Genomic DNA, 20,000 nt, shown 5'->3' on the forward strand with positions numbered 1-20,000 from the left:
TACTCTATTTGTTTGGAAGGAGTCCCAGCGCCACAAGAAAAGGAGTCACGTGACTCGGAGTACAAAAGCAAAAAAAAAAAGAGATTCCCCCCTGAATATCTGCAGGCAAACAGTTCGCAGCCAAAATAGAGAGCTTAGAAGAAGAAGCACCTTGTATTTCAGAACAGGGGGGGAGAGCATTTGGGATTACCCTTCCATGCCAGAGGCGGTGCTGAATATTTTGTTAGGACTTCAAAGCAGGCTTCCTTAAAATAGATAGACGGTTAAATGAGAAACTTACGCGTTAACTCAAATTCGGTTAGCGAAGGATTGCTCACGGTCTTCACAGTGCTTTTGCCTGATGGAGAGAGAGAGAGAGAGAGAGAGAGAGAAATATAGAGAAATATAGAGATAGAGAGAATTGGTAGAGAGAAAAATGGAGAGAGAGGGGGGGGGGGGGGGGACAAGAATGAAGGATGCATTACAACATAAGCAAAGCTGGCAAACACAAATCAAAGAGATATTTCATAACATGGCCGTAAATTCCCTGCTCTCTGCCAGATCACATCCGTCACACACACACACACACACACACACACACACACACACACACACACACACACACACACACACACACAAACACACACATGGCCCTGCCCTCTGACAGATCTAGCTCATCAGAGGCTTCTCCACATGATTGATGAAATCTTGTGACGCTCATCTTTACTTCCGAAGAGAGGCATCAGAAAGGATTCCACAGCCAATACAGCACAGAGAGCACACACTTCACCATAAGCCCCAGACACATGAGCTGCCTAGTAGCACTGGAAAAAACATCTCTAACCTGGCTTACCCAAACCAATTTATCATAATAAAAAATACCATTACTCCTCCTTCTCCAACTACTGCTGCAACCTTCACTAGTACTACTGCTACTACTCTACTACTACCGCTACTATTACTAGTGCTACTACTACTACTACTACTAATCTTACTACTGCTACTGCTCCTGCTACTGCTGATGCTACTGCTACTGCTCCTGCTCCTGCTACTGCTACTACTACTTCTACTACTTCATTTGGCCTCCAATTCTATTTCCCACCTTTTCCATCCCCAATTTACTGACTCTTTTTTGTATCCGTTGGCCACCATCTCCTTTGCAATCAAACAACCAAAACCCCCCCCCCCCCCATCTGTCAATTGGATCGGCCAGTGCACCCATGGCTAAGGTCACACTAAAACCAACATTTCATCATACTACTACTACTCTACTACTGTTACTGCTTCTACTATTGCTACTGCTACTACTGCTACTACCACCTACAACTACTGCTCCCTACTGCTACTACCACCTACTGCTACTAGAAATATGTGCTATGGAACTGGAGTACTCCTTATAATAATAGATGTGTTGAAACAGAATGTGTTCCATTGCATGGTGTGACAGCATCTACTGTGTGTGGGTTTATCTCCTCCTCTGGAGTAATATGCTACACTACACTCCAATATGCTGTCACACAGGCAGACACAATTCATTTCCATTTCAAAAGCTGCATTAGAAGACTTCAACAACTGCACGCCCTGCTCCCCAACCCCTGATATAAACAATAACAACAACAACAGCAACAACAACAATAATACTAACAATAGTAATAATAATATCCCTGACACATTGTGGGTGGCGTGTAGCCTTTTTGGGTGACAAGCCCTCACAAAAGCCCTATTTTTTCCACTCTCCATGCGGCCTCTAAAGATCATTTTCTTAAAGCCTCACATGGCAGCCAACGTTTGGCCTGAGAGGACGGAGGGAATATGGCACACTACTGGCCTGACTGGCTGCTGAAGGAAGGAAGGTGTGTGTGTGTGTATGTGTGTGTGTGTGTGTGTGTGTGTGTGTGTGTGTGTGTGTGTGTGTGTGTGTGTGTGTGTGTGTGTGTGTGTGTGTGTGTCAGTGTGTGTTTGTGTGAAGGAAGGAAGGAAAGGAAAGATTAAATATGCTTCCTTGCTTGGCTGCTCTAGGCTTGTGCATTTAAATGCTGTCAACACTGCTGAGTCCAATTTGTCAAAAGAGATTTAGCGGCGTGGATGGCCGTCGGTGAGAGAGGAGTGCAGTGGCACGCTCACTGCCCAAGACTTGAGCTCAGACTCATGATTCCACACCTCACGCAGCACAGCCATGTAATGAGTTCACCTCCGCTCAGCTCAGTCAGCCACTGGAAAATTAGTCCTCCACTGAACAAAAAGCACCAGAGAGAGAGAGAGAGAGAGAGATAGAGAGAGAGAGAGAGAGAGAGAGAGAGAGAGAGAGAGGGAGAGAGAGAGAGGGAGAGAGAGAGAGACAGAGAAAGAACAAGAGGGAGACATAGAGAGAGAGAGAGAGCGAGCAAGAGGTTGAGAGAGACAGAGAAAGAATGAGAGGGAGAGATAGAGAGAGAGGGAGAAAGAGAGAAAGTGAAAGAAAGAAAGAGAGGGAGAGAGAGAGGGTGAAAGAAAGAGAGAGAGAGATAGGTGGAGAGAGAAAGTGAGAGAGACGGACGTGAAGGCATGGCATTAAAACCTTTCAGATAAAGTTCAAGCCTGGTTGCCCTAGCTTTGGCCGCACAAATATTCAGCATATTGACGAATATTTCACGGGCTAGTTCAAGCATTTCAAAGACTCTCGGAGATGGCGATCCGACCGTAATTCTGGGCCCAGCTTGAAACGACAGAGAGCTGAATGCAGCTGAATGCAGGGCTTATTGTTCCACTCGGCGTCACCCACTGAATAATGGAAGGCCTTACGCAGAGGAGTAAACAAGCGCAGAGACACAGGAGTGTGTGTGTGTGTGTGTGTGTGTGTGTGTGTGTGTGTGTGTGAGTGTGTGTGAGTGTGTGTGTGTGTGTGAGTGTGTGTGTGTGTGTGTGTGTGTGTGTGTTATATTCCTCATCGGTCCTCATAATGGAAACACAACAGTTCTTGTGATCAAATCATTAAAACTGGTAATAAAACACATTATAAATGCAACCTTTGCATTCTAAATTCTGCAGCTTTTAGCTACGTATGACTGTAAACATCCCACTCACACACACATAAACTCTCTCTCTCTCTCTCTTACATACACACACACACACACACACACACACATACACACACACACACACACACACACACACACCTCCCTGCTAGTGACAGGGTTCTTGAACAGAGCCTTCTCAAACCTGCGTCCTCTGTATCCTACCTGCCAGCTCGGTGCGCGGCGTTGACGAGCTGTTGACAGCCTTCTTGGGCTCCTGTGGAGAGCTGTCATACTGGAGCTCTCTGTAGTACAGACGGTAGCCCACCAGCACTCCGTTCACACTCGCGTCTTTGGGCGCCTGCAACATTGCAACCTTAAATTAACCCTCAGTCCAATGCCCTTTAGACTTTTCTAAGTTGTCTGACATGCCTTGATGTTTTTGTACATTTTCCCTTAACTAAAAACAAATGGAATATCTGATTATATATTCTAGAAGACCTCAGCAATAATATCATGTAAGTAAAAGGAATGTAGTAAAAAAAAGGTTTAATTTAAATCAAATGTAAACATACCCTACAAAAAAAAATTACATCCCGGACGAGGGATATGGACTGACAGTTTTAAAGGTCAAATTCCTCCTCTTTTTGTTGCCACTGTCCTTTATTTAAGAACGAGTAGATAATAATAATTAAAAAATGATAGTTTGGGGCAAAAGGGAAAAGTGACATTCGAGACTGCTGGGTGTTCACGAATTAGTGGGTGATTAGATAAATAAGAGATGAGGATTTAATTTCTGGGGGGGGGCTTTCAGCAGTCAGTCCGTAATTAACAAATCCAGCCCCTGAAAGTAATCAAGTCGCCGGGGCCTCCAGTTTCCCACTGATAAAGCAGGTTGGGTCTGAGAGTGATGATCTGGGACTCATAGGTCAGTGAATAAAGGTTTCAGCTGCTAATTAATATCCCTTTAGAGGGCTGATTGCCCCGCACGCGTGGAATATTAATTACCCCGAGAGCTCTCAGGAGCGCTCCGAGTGTGAACTGGGTAAATGTACGTTATCAATACTTCATGTCACTGATGTATGCAAACGTGCCGCCGTGAATACTAAGTGATGGGTGACAAGGCTCTTCAGTGGTGGAAGAACCCCTTTGGATCCAATGCTCCATTTCATTGATGAAAATCTGATAATTAAACACATTACAGCCCTATAATGTGCATGTTTAACGGCCTAAAACCCTTCAGGGGATGGGAATGGGGGTGGGGTGGGGTGGGGTGGGGTGGCGAGGACGTTTACTGTGTTTTAAGAAGGAGCCTTTTAACATGTTCACTACCGCAGCAGCGGGCGCCATTAATCTCAGCGTTACTTCAGAGGCTGAGGCCACTCGGGGGAGACCTCTGAGGAGATGAAAGCCAGCATTAATGCCATTACCTGCCACTGAACCAACACTGATGTGGTGGTGGACGGCTTCACCGCCTGGATGTCAGGGGCTTCGTCAGGAACTGTAGCCAGAGAAGGTGGGGGGAGGAAAGATTGAATGATTTCAAAAGATGGTAAGGTTAATCACCAGTTAGGATGTCGGACACATTCTTTTTGTGCATGAAATAGTTTAAGCATAGTCATTTGTAACCATGTCTTTCACTAGTATAAAAATAAGTATAAATGGAATATCTGTGTCTGCACAGTACCAAAATGCCCTCGTGTTGTCTTTTGTGTTGAATACAGTTCCCCCTTAACCCTATCATCAACCATCACAACGCTAAGTGTTCATCAGTGAGAGAGCCTACATTTGACTAGAATATCACTTTCAGAATGTGAGTAACTCTCCCTGTCATCGCCCAGAATAATACGATGACGCATGTTGGTGAGTCATTACTTCACCTATACGACGGCAGACAGCGCGAAGCATAACTCCAACGCCGCCCGTGTGAATCAATGCTAAATCAGTCAAGCTGCCCAGAGGCCCCTGTGTGTGTGTGTGCATCATCTTTAGTGGGACTCCGTGTGTATGTGTGTGTGTGTGTGTGTGTGTGTGTGTCTGTGTGTGTGTCTGTGTGTGTGTGTGTGTGTGTGTGTGTGTGTGTGTGCAACAGCTTCAGTGGGACTCCACTCACTGTCTTGTAAGGTGGTGACTGCGTCCGTCTCTCTGCTGTACTTGCTGTCTCCGATGTCGTTAGTGGCCATCATCCTCAGCTTGTAGGAGGTGTAGGGCTTGAGCCTGGGAGACAGGGGGACAAGAGCACGCAGGCTACCAGTTACTTCACTCAGCATGCAGGGCCATGGGAAGCTATGGGCCTTCTCCATCTCGCAAAAAAAAAGAACCATGTACATTCGTCCGACAATGCTAGCTATCCCCCTTCCAAACTTCCACCCACTCACCACCCACACACACACACACACACCTCACAGATATCTGCCTTGTTGGTAAATCCCTCTCCAGACCCAAAAAGTCATAGTCACGACAGACAGAAAACTTTAAATGAGTGAGCTATGGGTGCAGCAGGTGAGCGCGCAGTCAATTCAATTATCCCGATCTGCGGAGGAGTCTGTTGGCGTTTTCTCTGGGCCGCTCCGGCATCTCTGCACAGCCTAGTGCCGCTGCAGGAGTCATCTTCTCCGAGGGGCCTGGGGAGAGGACAAGCGCACCAGCAGGCCACTAATCCTCCACCAGCAGAGTCAGGCACAAATCAAGCCTAAATAATCCATCTAACGGCACTCATGCTGCTTGGGCGGCCGTTAAAAGGGAGGATGAAGCAGACAGACATAAACAGAGAGAGAATGAAAGAGAGAGAGAGAGAGAGAGAGAGAGGGAGAGAGAGAACGAGAGAGAGAGAGAGAGAGAGAGAACGAGAGAGAGAGAGAGAGAGAACGAGAGAGAGTGGAGGAGAGAGACGAGAAGCGATAGGAGATGGCCCTCTGAATGCATATAAAATAGCATTTGACTGCCCAGATAATCACCGTCGCAGGCCGAGCGATGTTATTCAAACGCCAGCCTGGCTGGGCTTCTCTGCTTGGCGCGCCACGCCACTGCGGACCGACTCGCACTTTTTCCTAATCATAATCGTGGCGAGAGCAATAAATCGGCCCCGGAGGAAGAAGCCTTCTTAGCGTTTAATAACAATCTCATCGTATAACTCAGGCAGAATAGCAGCGCCGGGATCCGGGCGGGGGGTTTCACTGCCCCGACGCAGACGAGGGAAATAAACTCATCCACAGGGTGCACGGTGGAATCAACTCGCCGTCAGATTCGTTAGTGGTTCTTCTCCGTTGCTCTTGTCTGCACCAACACAGGTGGCCGTGAGCAGAAATGATTAGATTTGCAGGAGTAGTGTTGTGTTAGCTGTCCTGCAACTACACTTCCTCGCCCTGTTGGGTCATGTTGAGTTGTCAAATGTGCTGTACCGTTATTTGCTGTCCTGCACTTGTCTATGCTACACTCATCTCCACTGAGTAGTGCACAATGGAATACGTTTGTTATATGTTTCCTCTGTTTCTCCTTCTCTGTGTCACACACTCGTTTTAGTTAAGATTAGTTTCGTTTATTAAAGATCCCCATTAGTCGACACCGTAGTGGAGACTATTCTTCCGGGGGTCCAGGCAAAAAACATTACATTACAAATTATAAAATGCGGTACAGCATGATCAATGTTGGCGACCAAAACACAGACTTAGAAAACAACATTTACATTAAATGTAAATAATGCAAAAAACAAAAACAAAACATTTTTGTCAGTCCAAAAATGCCTAAAATAATAACCTAATCTACTCTAATTTCCTTTCTGATTATTGCTGCCTTAAGTTTCCTTTTGAGTTTCCACATTTATTTCTTGTTCTTGTGGTGCGTGGTCTCTGCTCACCGGTCCACGTCCCAGGAGGTGGAGTTGTGTCCGATGGCGGAGGAGTGTGTGAGCCAGGTCCCGTCCGGGAGCTCCTGCGTCTGCAGGGTGAAGTAGCGCACCGGAGACGAGCCGTCGCCACCGGGGACCCAGTCCAGCTGCAGCCGCCGCGACTGCACCAGACCCTGGGGGACGCTCAGCTGCACGGGGGGCTGGGGACGCTCTGAGGAGGACAAGCACAGGCTGGTTACAGCACAGCACAGCACAGCACAGCACAGCACAGCACAGCTCAGCACAGCACAGCACAGCACAGCTCAGCACAGCACAGCTCAGCACAGCACAGCACAGCACAGCTCAGCACAGCACAGCACAGCACAGCACTCAGTGGCGACACCCATTCAGAAAGTCAATAAAACTAATGATATAATAATACTACACTACAAATATTCGACCTCCTGAACATACACTGTTTCAGTCAGATTTCTCCAAAATTCACAATTTCATGCAATAGAAGTTTTTTATGATATGACAAAATGAAGATTCGAGACTATCGCTTCGAGACTATCGCTAGCCTTTCATGAGCTCCAGTGCAAATAATTAACACAAGCGAAATTAAAGACAGTGGCTCTGCGCACTGACCCTGGAGACATTAGAAACTAGTATTCTTTAGATCTTCCCCCAACAAAAGAGCTTCATAAGCCAGCGTTGCTCAAAGAGGGCCCTTGATCCTGTTTGGTTGTCTTTTTAAACGATGACACTCTAAATGCAGGGGTTGGATCTTTGGAGGGCTCTGGAGGACGACACTGACGAAAGGGATTGGGACTTAATATAGACCAGAGCTGCTGATGGAGACAGAGTGGAAAGCTTCAACAAGTATTACTTTTGTGTGTGTGCGCATGTATTTATATAGTTATAGCATGAGCATCTATCAGATGCTTTTGTCTACAAAGCAAAGTATTCGTATAACTCTATTTGTCTGGGTGCATGCACATATAATAATAATAATAATAAGTTTTCTATAGCGCTTTTCTAAATACTCAAATATGTGTGTGGGTGTGTGTGTGTGTGGATGTGTGTGTGCGTAATTGCGTGCATCTGTGTCTGTGTATTAGTCGGCCCCCTCATGGACATGACCCCCTCATCTCAGCCACCTCTGTGACACGGTGTCGCACGACCCCCCATTGATCCCGATGGAGGCAGTCGATGAGCGGAGGCATAATTGTTTATTTTAACGGTGTCCGTTATCGATCGACATTAAAGATGCAAATCATGTGCTGTGAGGGCTATCGAGTGGCCTAGTGCCTGTGTCAGTGCTTATGACTCAGAAGAGGTTTGTTTGAATATAAAAGGAGGCCGGATCAATCACACTTGAGGAGGTCAAAGGTCGAAATGGTCTCTGTCTCTTCAAACCTACTGAAAGGACTGAGAGAGAGTGATGCCATTAGAAGACACTGATAGAAGAACGTGTCTCTCGCTGCTGCACTGTATCGCTGGAGAGGGTTAGCACTGTGCCTTTCTGCGTGACACCAAGAGTATTTATATCCCATCTCCCTCCTCCGCTGGTTAGATGAACCAGTAAAGGTCATTCTTGGAATATGGAGGCAGCAGTGAACAAGCTAACATGAAACATAATGCTTATGGTTTAGTTCCTATTGTTAAGTTATGTTATGTTATGTTATGTCCTGTGGAGTACTTATATGTTATGTTATGTCTTGTTATGTTACGGTAGTGTGGTACGGTGTCCTGTCCTAATAATTTCAGTGCCCAGTCTGACTCTGTTGTTCTGTGCATCTGACAATAAAAGACTTGACTTGAACGCTGATAAAGTTAAAAGCGGTAGTAATACTCTTGTCCGACCTCGGAAGGAACTGAAGTGGCTGGCACTTATAAAAGTATTCAAGTGTGACAGTGGAAGGGGCACACAGCAGGAGAGAGACAGAGGACACATTAAGAGGTATTCGTATTGAAACAGCGGGATGTGATGTTGACAGTCACCTCGGACTTCGGTGGTGATGACTATAGCCTGCGCTGCGGTGCCCCAGCCCTGCTCTGTCTTGGCGCTGATCCGGAAGACGTAAGCGGACTCCGGGCGCAGGCCCGAGGCTGTGAACTGGCGTGCGTCTGGGCCCACCACCACCGTCGTGAACTGGTTTGGGTCTCCCGTATCCAGCCGATAAGCTACCTGGTATCCTGGAATAGAGAAGGGTGGGAGATGTGTTATTAGGCTGTGGTTGTTTATGGCCATCTGCCTGCAAGTCTGCTGTTCTGCCTCTATCTTTCTCTCTCTCTCACACACTCTCTCTCTCTGTCTCTCTCTCTCTTTCTCTGTTGTCTGTCTGTTTCTTGGTTATCAACAAAATGGATCTTTTTTTTTCAACCCTCTTCTATTGACCACAAAATGTTCCCGCAGAGAGATTTATTTTTCACACAACACAATCTGGTCATAAATTGTTTTTGGAATCCCACAGAATGAACAAAAAAAGAAAGGGAAAAACAAAACAAAATAATGAAGAAAAAAACTATTTCTATGTCTGAAAGCCACTAGTTTTAAAGGGAAAGCTGTTTTAAAGACACCCCCCAAGAAACGAGAAGTCTTGATGATGAATGACTTTCAAAGGTCTTCACCGCACTGGAAAATTTGCTCCACTATCACCAACTTCAAATGAACTCCTGGTTACTTTCCCTTGCCATTCCTCTCCCGTATCAGAGGGGAAAACGGATTATTTTAATTTTTCTACACTAGTGGGGCCTCCTCTATTTCCATTACTCTCTAAAATTAAGTATGAGATTTTGGCCCTGGGGCTGAGTGGGCGCCATTGTACGCCTGGTCTGCTGCTCGTGACTCTACACATCTGGTCTGCTGCTTGTGACTCTACACATCTGGTCACTATGCTTGTGTACCACGGTCAAATTTGCTGCGCATTACTATAAGATGAAAACAAACAGCGTTCAATCCCATCCGGTGATCAAATTCTTGCACTCTAGACATTCTGTACCTCTGTGACCCCTAAAATGGTTACTGCGCAGAGCCGATACACATGAAACATGCCCAGTTAAACTGCCCAGCAGGCTACCAGATGACTTTCATCGGAGATTGACTGCACGTCGAGAAAAACCTTCGGGCAAACAAATGAGAGTGTTATCGGGAGGCAGCCATGGGGCAGGCGGATCCGTGGGCAGCAGCGGCCGACTTGAGCCCCGGCTCGCGACGAGAACAACGCTGTATTATCCCAGTATCTATTTATCTTTCTGCCGTGTAGCGTTCCGCGCGGCGGCCTTTGGGCTGCAACTGTAATGACAAACTAGGCCGAGTGCCGGAACATGATGCACTCAGGGACTGGCTGGTATTTCATCCTAATGTCCACTCCAGCCACCAGCCACACACACACACACACACACACAAACACACACACACACACAGATAACAGCAGCCCCCCCTCTGAGCGGCTCTTATGTCGGGGAGCTGTTTGCCAGGGGGGTGTCAGGGGCACTGAGAGCGGGTAATTCGGATGTGTAGAAAACCACTCCGCTGGCTCCCCTCATCTCCGCTCCTCCCTCCACTTCCTTTTCCCCGCCTGTGCCCACGGACGGAGCTGTGACCCATGTCGTGTTTGCGGGGACTTTTTCACTTTTGGGAGTGTTTTTTCCCCCCCCAGCTGCGGGAGGGTGCTGGGCCGTGTGATTTGCTGGGTCACCACCTCCTGGAGGTCTATTTGCTCCTCATTGGCTGGCGACGGCTGGTCCTGGAGAGGCCTCGGCTGCTCGCTCACTCACAAGGGGTGTGTGTGTGTGTGTGTGTGTGTGTGTGTGTGTGTGTGTGTGTGTGTGTGTGTGTGTGTGTGTGTGTGTGGCTGTTCCTGTAGAGCCCTGGGCTGCTCGCTCACTCGCAAGGGGTGAGTGTGTGTGTGTGTGTGTGTGTGTGTGTGTGTGTGTGTGTGTGTGTGTGTGTGTGTGTGTGTGTGTGTGGCTGTGTGTGTGTGTGTGTGTGTGGCTGGTCCTGGAGAGAGGCCTGGACTGCTCGCTCACTCACTCACTCACCAGGGGTGAGGGGAGCAGCAGACGGCCATCTCTCACAGGTCTGAAGTCAGCTTTGCTGCAGGATCCACTTCTGCCCATTAACTGCTGCCAGCACAGCTAAGCTTGAGCCTCCAGTATACAGACTCCAGTGTTACCCATTTCAATGACCCTACACAAGACTGAAGTGAACATACACAGGTCTATAATGACTCGAGACATCACATACAGTGGAAGCACATTGCACAAATGGATGTTTTCCCTAGGAGTCCCCATTAGGTCCTAGTCTAGAAATACAGATTGTTTTGACCTTACGTACACTGTCAGGATGGAATCATATACGTCTAATATGTTTAATATATAAAGCAGGACATATGATCACATAGTATGATATGTGTGACAGTGACTGCATCAGGCCCTACTCTCTCTGGCAGTGAGGTGGGTACATTAGTCTGTTGAGCATGTTTGGCCCCTTTCATTTTCACTTTCACTTCACTTTCACTTTCACTGTGAAATATGGCATGAGATTCCAAAACAATGTCCTACACCTACTTCCCTAACATCTCTTCCCTCCTGTTTTGTGAGTCTCTGCGTTCGGGGCTCTTAACACACTGCGCTAGTGTGCTAGCACGCTAGTGCGCTAGGAGGCAGATGCACGCTGGATTAGTCCATCCGCAGCAAACTCAACAGCAAACCCCCTTAGCTCTCCAGCCATCAGTGGTCAGCTCTGCCGACTCTTCTGAGTGAGGGGTTTGTGTGTGTTTGTGTGTGTGTAGGGAGCAGTCGGTTGAATAGAGCGGGATTTTCAATGGCTTTTGAAAAACTGGATTACATCGGCGGAGCAGCTATGAATAAAACTAGCTTAGAAGAATTCGGGGCTAAATGGCCGTGCTGTGCGACAATTCAAAGGCAAACGAAGCAGGGGGTTTGGTTCGGGGGGCTGTGGTGGCTAGGCTGGATAGGAATGGCGGCTTGGTGTTTCTACACACTGCCAATGTATGCACAGCAGCTAAAGGCGCCAATGAGAAAGCACCAATTTGTTCTCTTGTAATCTTTCAAAGCGCCTCACCATGAGACTTGGAAGGGAAGAAAAGAGAAAATATTCCTTTTTTCTCTCCGTCTCTCGAACCCCCAGCCCCAAAAAGAACAAAAAAAAAAACTTGGATCCTTGAATAGAACTGTGATCCGAGAAAGAGGGGGGGGGGGGAGCTGACAAAGTATCCCCCCAAGTATCACGGCCATATTTCATCTCCTCCAGGTCTACTGCCTTCTTCCTGCGTCTGATCCGTTGGAACGACAAGACTTGGCAAGCCGCTATTCTGGGATTCATTCAGTGCGAGCTGTTAGTCGGCCCTAATCTCATTACGAGGCGGAGGGATTTTCTCTTTCACCTCATCTGAGGTATTAGTCTCAGGTGTGCGGCGATAAGACTCCTCTCACGGCACGCAGTGAAGGAACACATGCTACTGTGACGCTCTGATGTGACCGCCACTCTCCTGATACACGGTACATGTTTGGAGAGGAAGCCAGTGCAGCGCAACGCAGTGAGCAGCAAGAGAGAGAGAGAGAGAGAGAAAGGTCGGTTTTTCCCAAAATCAAAAGGCAACAAGAGGTAGAGAGAGAGAGAGAGAGAGAGAGAGAGAGAGAGAGAGAGAGGGAGAGAGAGAACGAGAGAGAGAGAGGGAGAGAGAGTTTTTCCCAAAATCAAAGGGAACAAGAGGTAATGGGTGATTTTCGGAGCAGTGGGGAACCAAAAATGGCTGCTTTTTTTTCCACCTTGACTGCAGCAATAAGAGCACAGGCAAACTGAAAAAGAGGAGATTGATTTCCAAAAAGCCATCTCTTGCCCCACAGCCAAACCCTGTGCAAGCTTCGTGCACCATCACTTCTGTTCACTCGTCTGCAAGCTAATGGCACCTCAGGTAAAGAAGGAAATGGCTTTCCCACACTCACCTACTTCTACATGTGTCTGGATGGATAGGTATGGAGTGGGACAAGAAAGAAGCTAGCTGTTGTGGTTAGTGTGGCTCTTGTGGTTAGTCTTAATAATAATAATAATAATAATAATTCATTTAATTTGTAGTGCACTCTACATTCAAACAGAATCTCAGAGTGCTACATAGTTAAAAACAGCCCATAACAAAAGCACAGTTTAAAGAAAAAAAAATTTTTTTTTAAAAGCATAGCTTAAAAAAGAATACGTTTTTAAAACGCAGGAAACGCCTTTCTGAATAAAAATGTTTTTAGGCCAGTTGTTGTGGTTAGTTGTGGCTGCTGTGGTTAGTTGTGGTTAGTGGTGGCTAGTTGTGTCTGTTGTGTTTAGTTGTGGCTAGTTGTGTCTGTTGTGTTTAGTTGTGGCTAGTTATGGTTAGTTGTGGCTGTTGTGGTTAGTGGTGGCTAGTTGTGTCTGTTGTGTTTAGTTGTGGCTAGTTGTGGTTAGTGGTAGTTAGTGGCCAGTCTTAATCACCCATGATGATGCCGTTGGGATCCACCGGGGGTTGCCAGACCACTCTGACCTCTGTGAGCCGCACCTCTGGGAACACCAGCCGTATGGGAGGCCCTGGAACTGAACACAGGAAATAAAGAACATTATTATGTTTTAAATATACAGTATATGTATTGAATGAAGGGCACATTAGGGTTATACAGAAAAATACCTTATAAAGGTAATAGCGTTATCCTCCATGTTTTCTGAGTTTTTACAACAACATAAACAACAAAAGCCAACAATCCCCAACCTCCCATCAGCCCCCCCTCCCCTCCAACCCAAAAACACACATAGGGTAGATCTCCCATTGGTCTCCAACTGGTGGTTAATACCCATAGTTCACAATCTGGTGAAGTTTCTCTTATCATTGTATACAGTAACTATAGCCAGGTTTTGCCACCATAAGATTCCATGTCTGGATTAGATGTTTCATGATTTTAGCAACAGACCAGAAAAGAGTGTGTTGTCAGGAATTACATCATCACACCAATGTAGACCAAAATAGTTAATCACAGTGAACAAGACACCTGTAGAGACACCTGTAGAGACACCTGTAGAGACACCTGTAGAGACATTGTATCAACTATTAGGCCTATATAATCATTTATCAGCGGTTCAAACACCAGTGGTCTGCTATTGTAAGTTATAAAGCTACCAGAATGACACATGTATATTTGTTGCTGGAACAAATGTTTTACAAATGGTGGAACATTTTCTTTTTTTTCCCTCATACACAAGGGATAGTTGTCAGAGTTAAAAGAAGGTCTTTTTTTTTTTTGTTAGCGTTACCTTTGGACTCTGTAACTGAAAAAACAACACTAAAACAAATATGTTACAAGTTTACTGTAAATTACTGCTGAAAGTCTTGACCTGCAAGTGCCTATGTATCACTGGGATAGTTGTCAGAGTTAAAAGAAGGTCTTTTTTTTTTTGTTAGCGTTACCTTTGGACTCTGTAACTGAAAAAACAACACTAAAACAAATATGTTACAAGTTTACTGTACAATACTGGCTGAAAGTCTTGACCTGCAAGTGCCTGTGTATCACTGTGAGACAGCAAGACAGTTACGTGATGACTTACTCAGGTCAAGTCTGGTTTGACACTGAAAGGAGGGGGAACTAGAGTGGACAAGACAGCTTAGCAACCAGCATTCCTCCCTGACCTGTCAATGGTGATATAGATTTCACAGGAACCCAGGAGGTCATCTAAACCCTATCAGTCTGGAACATGCTTTGTTTGTGGGTGTGTGTGTGTGTGTGTGTGTGTGTGTGTGTGTGTGTGTGTGTGTGTGTGTGTGTGTGTGTGTGTGTGTGGGTTACTGTGGGATACTGAGTGTAAACGTGTTTACGGTGTCTTCCGGCAGGGCTGCATGTGAATTATTAGGGGGAAGGGTGCCTAACTCTGCAGAGCTATGGGTTCTCTTTCAAAAGCTGCTGTAAACATTTGACTCCAGCACACACACCCACAGCCACACAGACACACACACACACACACACACCCACACACACACACACACACACCCACACACACACGCACACACCCACACACACACACACACAATCGTCCAAATAAGCACTGGGGTGATGAATGCTGGGATATTATCCTCAGCTCGTGGTGCATTTAGCCGTCTGACAGTGGCTATGCTTTATGAGTTCCATCAAGCATCGCGCCCTAACCCCCCCGGAGAAGAATCCCGTCCTCCCCCCCCCCCCCACATGCCGCAGCCTCCTTTGGCACGCCACTTAAATTAAATCGCCTCCTCTCGTGCCGGCGCACTCTCGCCGCGGTCAGTCTCAGAGTCATGCTGCTACGTTAATGCTAGGCTGCTTTTGTGACTAGGTTGAAACAGAATTATGATTTTTAAACGAAAAACGAATACATGCCAGCCGGTTGAATGTGTTGGTGCTAGCCAAAATGAAGAGGAAATAAATCAGTATGTAAACAACACAGTATGGCAGAGCTAGATCATTTATACACTACTGTTTGATCGGGCAAGTTCCATTCAATATCTATGAATGTGACCTGAGCAGACTGCGAAGCATGCAGACTATCTCTGACAGGTCGATGAAGCTTAGATAATGCTAACAGAACAAATAATGGTTCCCTAAACATGGGATAAAAATACTTATATATGAATTCTTTGCTCAAGGTTTTCTGGTGACAGTGACAGTAAGGAACAGTAATAAGTGCTCAAGAGAAATATCTTTCAGCTTTCAAAAGCAACACGTACGTAAAGCACAGAATGTGCTGCTCAGTAACGTGTGAGTGTGTTCCATCCTTGCATGCGTACAGCTACCCAGCATGATTACATATCCTCAGTATGGGTAAACAGTATCTATGTATCAACTATATAGAGGCCTATCCACAAACCATAATGTTTTGAATTGAACTCCTTATTCAGCTGTACAAGCAAGGTTCTCTTGAGGCTGGGTGAATGAGCAACCCGTCTACACAAATACAACTACAGTGTGTCTGAGTCTGGAACTGTAGAATGAAGTAGAGAGCTGAGAGAGGGTTCACAATTTGCACGTGTTGGACACCCCCCCCCGCTTCCACCCCCTTCCCAGGCGAGGAGAGCTGCCCTGGGGTGGAGCTCGCTGATGGCTGGAGGAGGTAATTGATGCGGCGCCTTATCCTGAAGGACACAGTCTGTCACTGGAGATAAAGGGATGGTGCGAAGGAGGAGGAGAGGAGAGAGAGAGAGAGAGAGAGAGAAGGATAGAGGGAGGGAAGGATACAGGGAGGGAGTGATGAAGGAGGAGGAGAGGAGAGAGAGAGAGAGAGAAGGATAGAGGGAGGGAGTGATGAAGGAGGAGGAGAGGAGAGAGAGAGAGAGAGAGAAGGATAGAGGGAGAGAAGGATACAGGGAGGGAGTGATGAAGGAGGAGGAGTGGAGAGAAAGAGAGAGAGAGAGAAGGATAGAGGGAGGGAGTGATGAAGGAGAAGAAGTGGAGCGCTGATAAAGAGGGTGTTGATTAAAGGGAGGCCTTCCCACACCCCCTCACAGTGCTCCCCTCCCTCCGTGCCCCTACGAGCGCTGAACTGATGAAAAGTTTCGGTGTGATTCCCTGCGCTGCCGTGAGTGAGCACCTGTGGAGGAGGGTCCGCCGCAGACAGAATCCAATAACACGCTGTCGCCGGGATGCACCGGCTAACCCTAACAATGACGGAGCGCCTTTTCTTTGGGGAGGCCTCACCGGCGCTCCGGCAAACACTGATATTGTTCCGTTTCGCGCTGCTCTGTTTGCCAATATGCTCAGAGCTCAGAGCACTACATCAAATCAAACAGATATTAAAGGGGCCGAAGGACTGCTGCCTTTGTACTCTGGCAAAATGGCCACGGACGCGAGGTCCGCCTCGGGTTGTTTCACGCAGTACGAGAAGACTCTCAGACTCTACTGTGCTCCATTTTCTTTTGCTTCATGCAGTGGTACATTTCTCCGGAGTGTGTGATTGCAATTTATCTAACAAAATTAAACAGCCCTTGCTTAATATGTGCTCTCTCTGTCTCTGCTTTTGTTACGACAGGAACGGTGAAGTTAAGCTTTACAAACAAAGGCGTAACACTGCTTCACTGAAGTCCCGCAACGCTCTCATTCTTTTTGTCGCTAGCATCACGATTAGCCCTGCACATCTCCTTCATTGTGTCTTCAAGATTACGCCGTAACAGTGAGCTGGTTTTGTTCGTGCTCATTACTTCTGATACTAGTGGGAGAGTTAGTAATTAATTCAAATGAAAAAAAAAAAAATCAGAAAGTAAAAATTTTGAAAGTGCTCGTGAGCATTGCGCGTGTTAGTTCATCTAATCAAACGAAATGGAGGGCTTAATCTGCCGAGTGTTCTGCTGATTCGGCCAAATCAAACTGATCAAGCTCAATTACGCAACTGCTAGCTTAGGCCGGGACAGCTGCGGCACCATTATTCAAATCTGAGAAGGGTAGAGGAGAGGAGAGGAGAGGAGAGAAGAGAAGAGAAGAGAAGAGAAGAGAAGAGAAGAGAAGAGAAGAAAAGAGAAGAGAAGAGAAGAGAAGAGAAGAGGAGAGGAGAGAAGGGTAGAGTAGAGGAGAGGAGAGAAGAGAAGGGTAGAGGAGGGGAGAAGATAGGAGAGAAGAGAAGGGGAGAGGAGAGGAGGGGAGAAGATAGGAGAGAAGAGAAGGGGAGAGGAGAAGAGAGGAAAGGAGAGAAGAGAAAGGGAGAGGAGAAGAGAGGAGAGAAAAGGAGAGGAGAGGAGAGGAAAAGAGAGAAGAGAAGAGGAGAGGATAGGAGAGAAGAGAAAGGGAGAGGAGAAGAGAGGAGAAGAGAAGAGAGGAGAGGAGAGAAGAGAAGAGAAGAGAAGAGAAGAGAAGGGTAGAGGAGAGGAGAGGAGAGAAGAGAAGAGAAGAGAAGGGTAGAGGAGAGGAGAGGAGAGGAGCCAAGAGAAGAGAAGAGAAGAGAAGAGAAAAGGAGAGAAGACAAGTGGAGAAGAGAAGAGAAGAGGAGAGAAGAGAAGAGAAGAGAAGAGAAGAGAAGAGAAGAGAAGAGAAGAGAAGAGAAGAGAAGAGAAGAGAAGAGAAGAGGAGCAGTTGGCGCTGCATCCTCTTGAACTGGTTTCCCTGACGCAAACGTGGCAGTGCTTGGCTGTAGGGCCTGCTGTAGGAAGCCCTCGGTCCCTAATGAGGGCCATTCTTGCAGAGACTTTAAAATGGCAAACATGAGGATAATTGCTGACAAGGTCGAGTGAGCTCACATAGGGGGTTGGGTGTTTTTTTTTGCCGTAATGGGGCATTGCGTGTGCATGGGGTATATATAAATATATATATAGTATGTGCCCATTGCAGTGTGTCTCGGCCATAAGAGCCCGCCAGAGATAGAAAGAAAAAAAAAAAGAGAGAAAGAAAGAACAGAGCTCTCGCTCTCCTCAGAGGGAGCCCCGGCCACTGAGAGCTGAATGCGTTATCTCCTGTGCTGAGTGCTCCAATGTTCCACATGACCAACGGCACGCCACTTTCATTAATCGCCTCCGCTCTGCCCCGCGCACTCTCGCTCTCTCACCGCGGTCAGTCTCAGAGTCATGCGGCTACGGTAATGCTAGGCTGCTTTTGCGACCAGGTTGAAAAAGAAAGTTTTTTTTTTTAAGGCAAAATCTCTCATTAAAATGAAATGCCTACATGCCTACACGCATGCAGTGAGTTGAATGTGTTGGTGCCAGAAGGGAGAAAACTGCATCCAAAGTGAGGAGGAAATGAATCAGTATGTATACAACACAGTATATGGCAGAGCTAGATCATTTATATAATACTGTTTGATCCGGAAGGTTCCATTCATTATCTATGAATGTGACCTGAGCAGACTGAGAAACATGCAGACTAGCTCTGACAGGTCGATGAAGCTTAGATAATGATTTTAAGCAGAAAGAGGAAAAAATGGGTAGTCTATGCATGAGATGAACATTCTGTATATCATATATTCTTTGCTCAGGGTTTACTGATGATATGATTTGGTATCATGATTTGGTGTGTGTGTGTGTGTGTGTGTGTGTGTGTGTGTGTGTGTGTGTGTGTGTGTGTGCGGGGTGCATCATGTGTGTGCATGCGTGTTTACCCAGTACACAGTAAGGAAGTAGCGAGTGCTTATGAGAAATACCTTTCAGCTCCCAAAAGCACTCGATAAAGCGCACACACACAGACACACACACACACACACACACACACACACACTAAATCATGATACAAAAAGCACTCGATAAAGCACAGATTGTGCTGCTCATGCTGCTCAGTAATATCTCTCTACATGCACAGTAAAACCCTGAGTGTGTTCTATCCTATAATTATAGATTCATTCTTTGCTCAAGGTTTGCTGGTGATAGACAGTCAGGAACAGTAATAAGTGCTTAAGAGAAATATCTTTCAGCTTTCAAAAGCAACACGTACGTAAAGCACAGAATGTACTGCTCAGTAACGTGTGAGTGTGTTCCATCCTTGCATGCGTACAGCTACCCAGCATGATTACATATCCTCAGTATGGGTGAACAGTATGTATGTATCAACTATATAGAGGCCTATCCACAAACCATAATGTTTTGAATGGAACTCCTTATTCAGCTGTACAAGCAAGGTTCTCTTGAGACTGGGTGAATGAGCAATCCGTCTACACAGATACAACTACAGTGTGTCTGAGTCTGAAATGGTACATTTGAGTGGAGAGCTGGGTGAAGGTCCACCATTTGCACAAGCACCCCTTTGAAGCCTCTGATCTAGACGGATTCATATGGGCCTTTGTGTCGAAGCCCTCCTACTTTTTGTTATGACCGTTGGCTCACTCTTGCACTCAGTGGCACAGGCGTCGGAGAGACACCCCTCTCACACACACACACACACACACACACACACACACACACACACACACACACACACACACACACACACACACACACACACACACACACACACACACACACACACACACACACACACACACAGGCATGGGAGAGCCACCCCTCAACAGTGCTGACTGTTGCATCATCGATTTGTTTCCAGCACTACAGGCGTCTTGCAGCAATCAAATCTCCCTGTAAGGCCACTTTAATATTTAATATTACAACTGGTACTGACACACATACACACACACACACACACACACACACACACACACACACACACACACACACACACACACACACACACACACACACACACACACACACACACACACA

General features: G+C 46.6%; 1 protein-coding gene across 1 annotated transcript in view; it reads right to left on the minus strand.

Moving 5' to 3' along the window:
- Positions 1 to 20,000, minus strand: part of sdk1a (sidekick cell adhesion molecule 1a) — a 170,058-nt gene that overhangs the window by 22,273 nt on the left and 127,785 nt on the right. The window contains exons 27-33 of the mRNA XM_080856312.1: positions 13,289 to 13,387; positions 8,803 to 8,997; positions 6,829 to 7,030; positions 5,086 to 5,189; positions 4,403 to 4,473; positions 3,198 to 3,333; positions 281 to 337 (exon numbers count right to left, since the gene is read on the minus strand). Coding sequence (XP_080712438.1) covers positions 281 to 337; positions 3,198 to 3,333; positions 4,403 to 4,473; positions 5,086 to 5,189; positions 6,829 to 7,030; positions 8,803 to 8,997; positions 13,289 to 13,387 — 864 coding nt within the window. The remainder of the gene's footprint in view (positions 1 to 280; positions 338 to 3,197; positions 3,334 to 4,402; positions 4,474 to 5,085; positions 5,190 to 6,828; positions 7,031 to 8,802; positions 8,998 to 13,288; positions 13,388 to 20,000) is intronic.

This window comes from Sprattus sprattus (genome assembly GCF_963457725.1).
Source record: "Sprattus sprattus genome assembly, chromosome: 18".
Classification (NCBI taxonomy): Eukaryota; Metazoa; Chordata; class Actinopteri; order Clupeiformes; family Clupeidae; genus Sprattus; species Sprattus sprattus.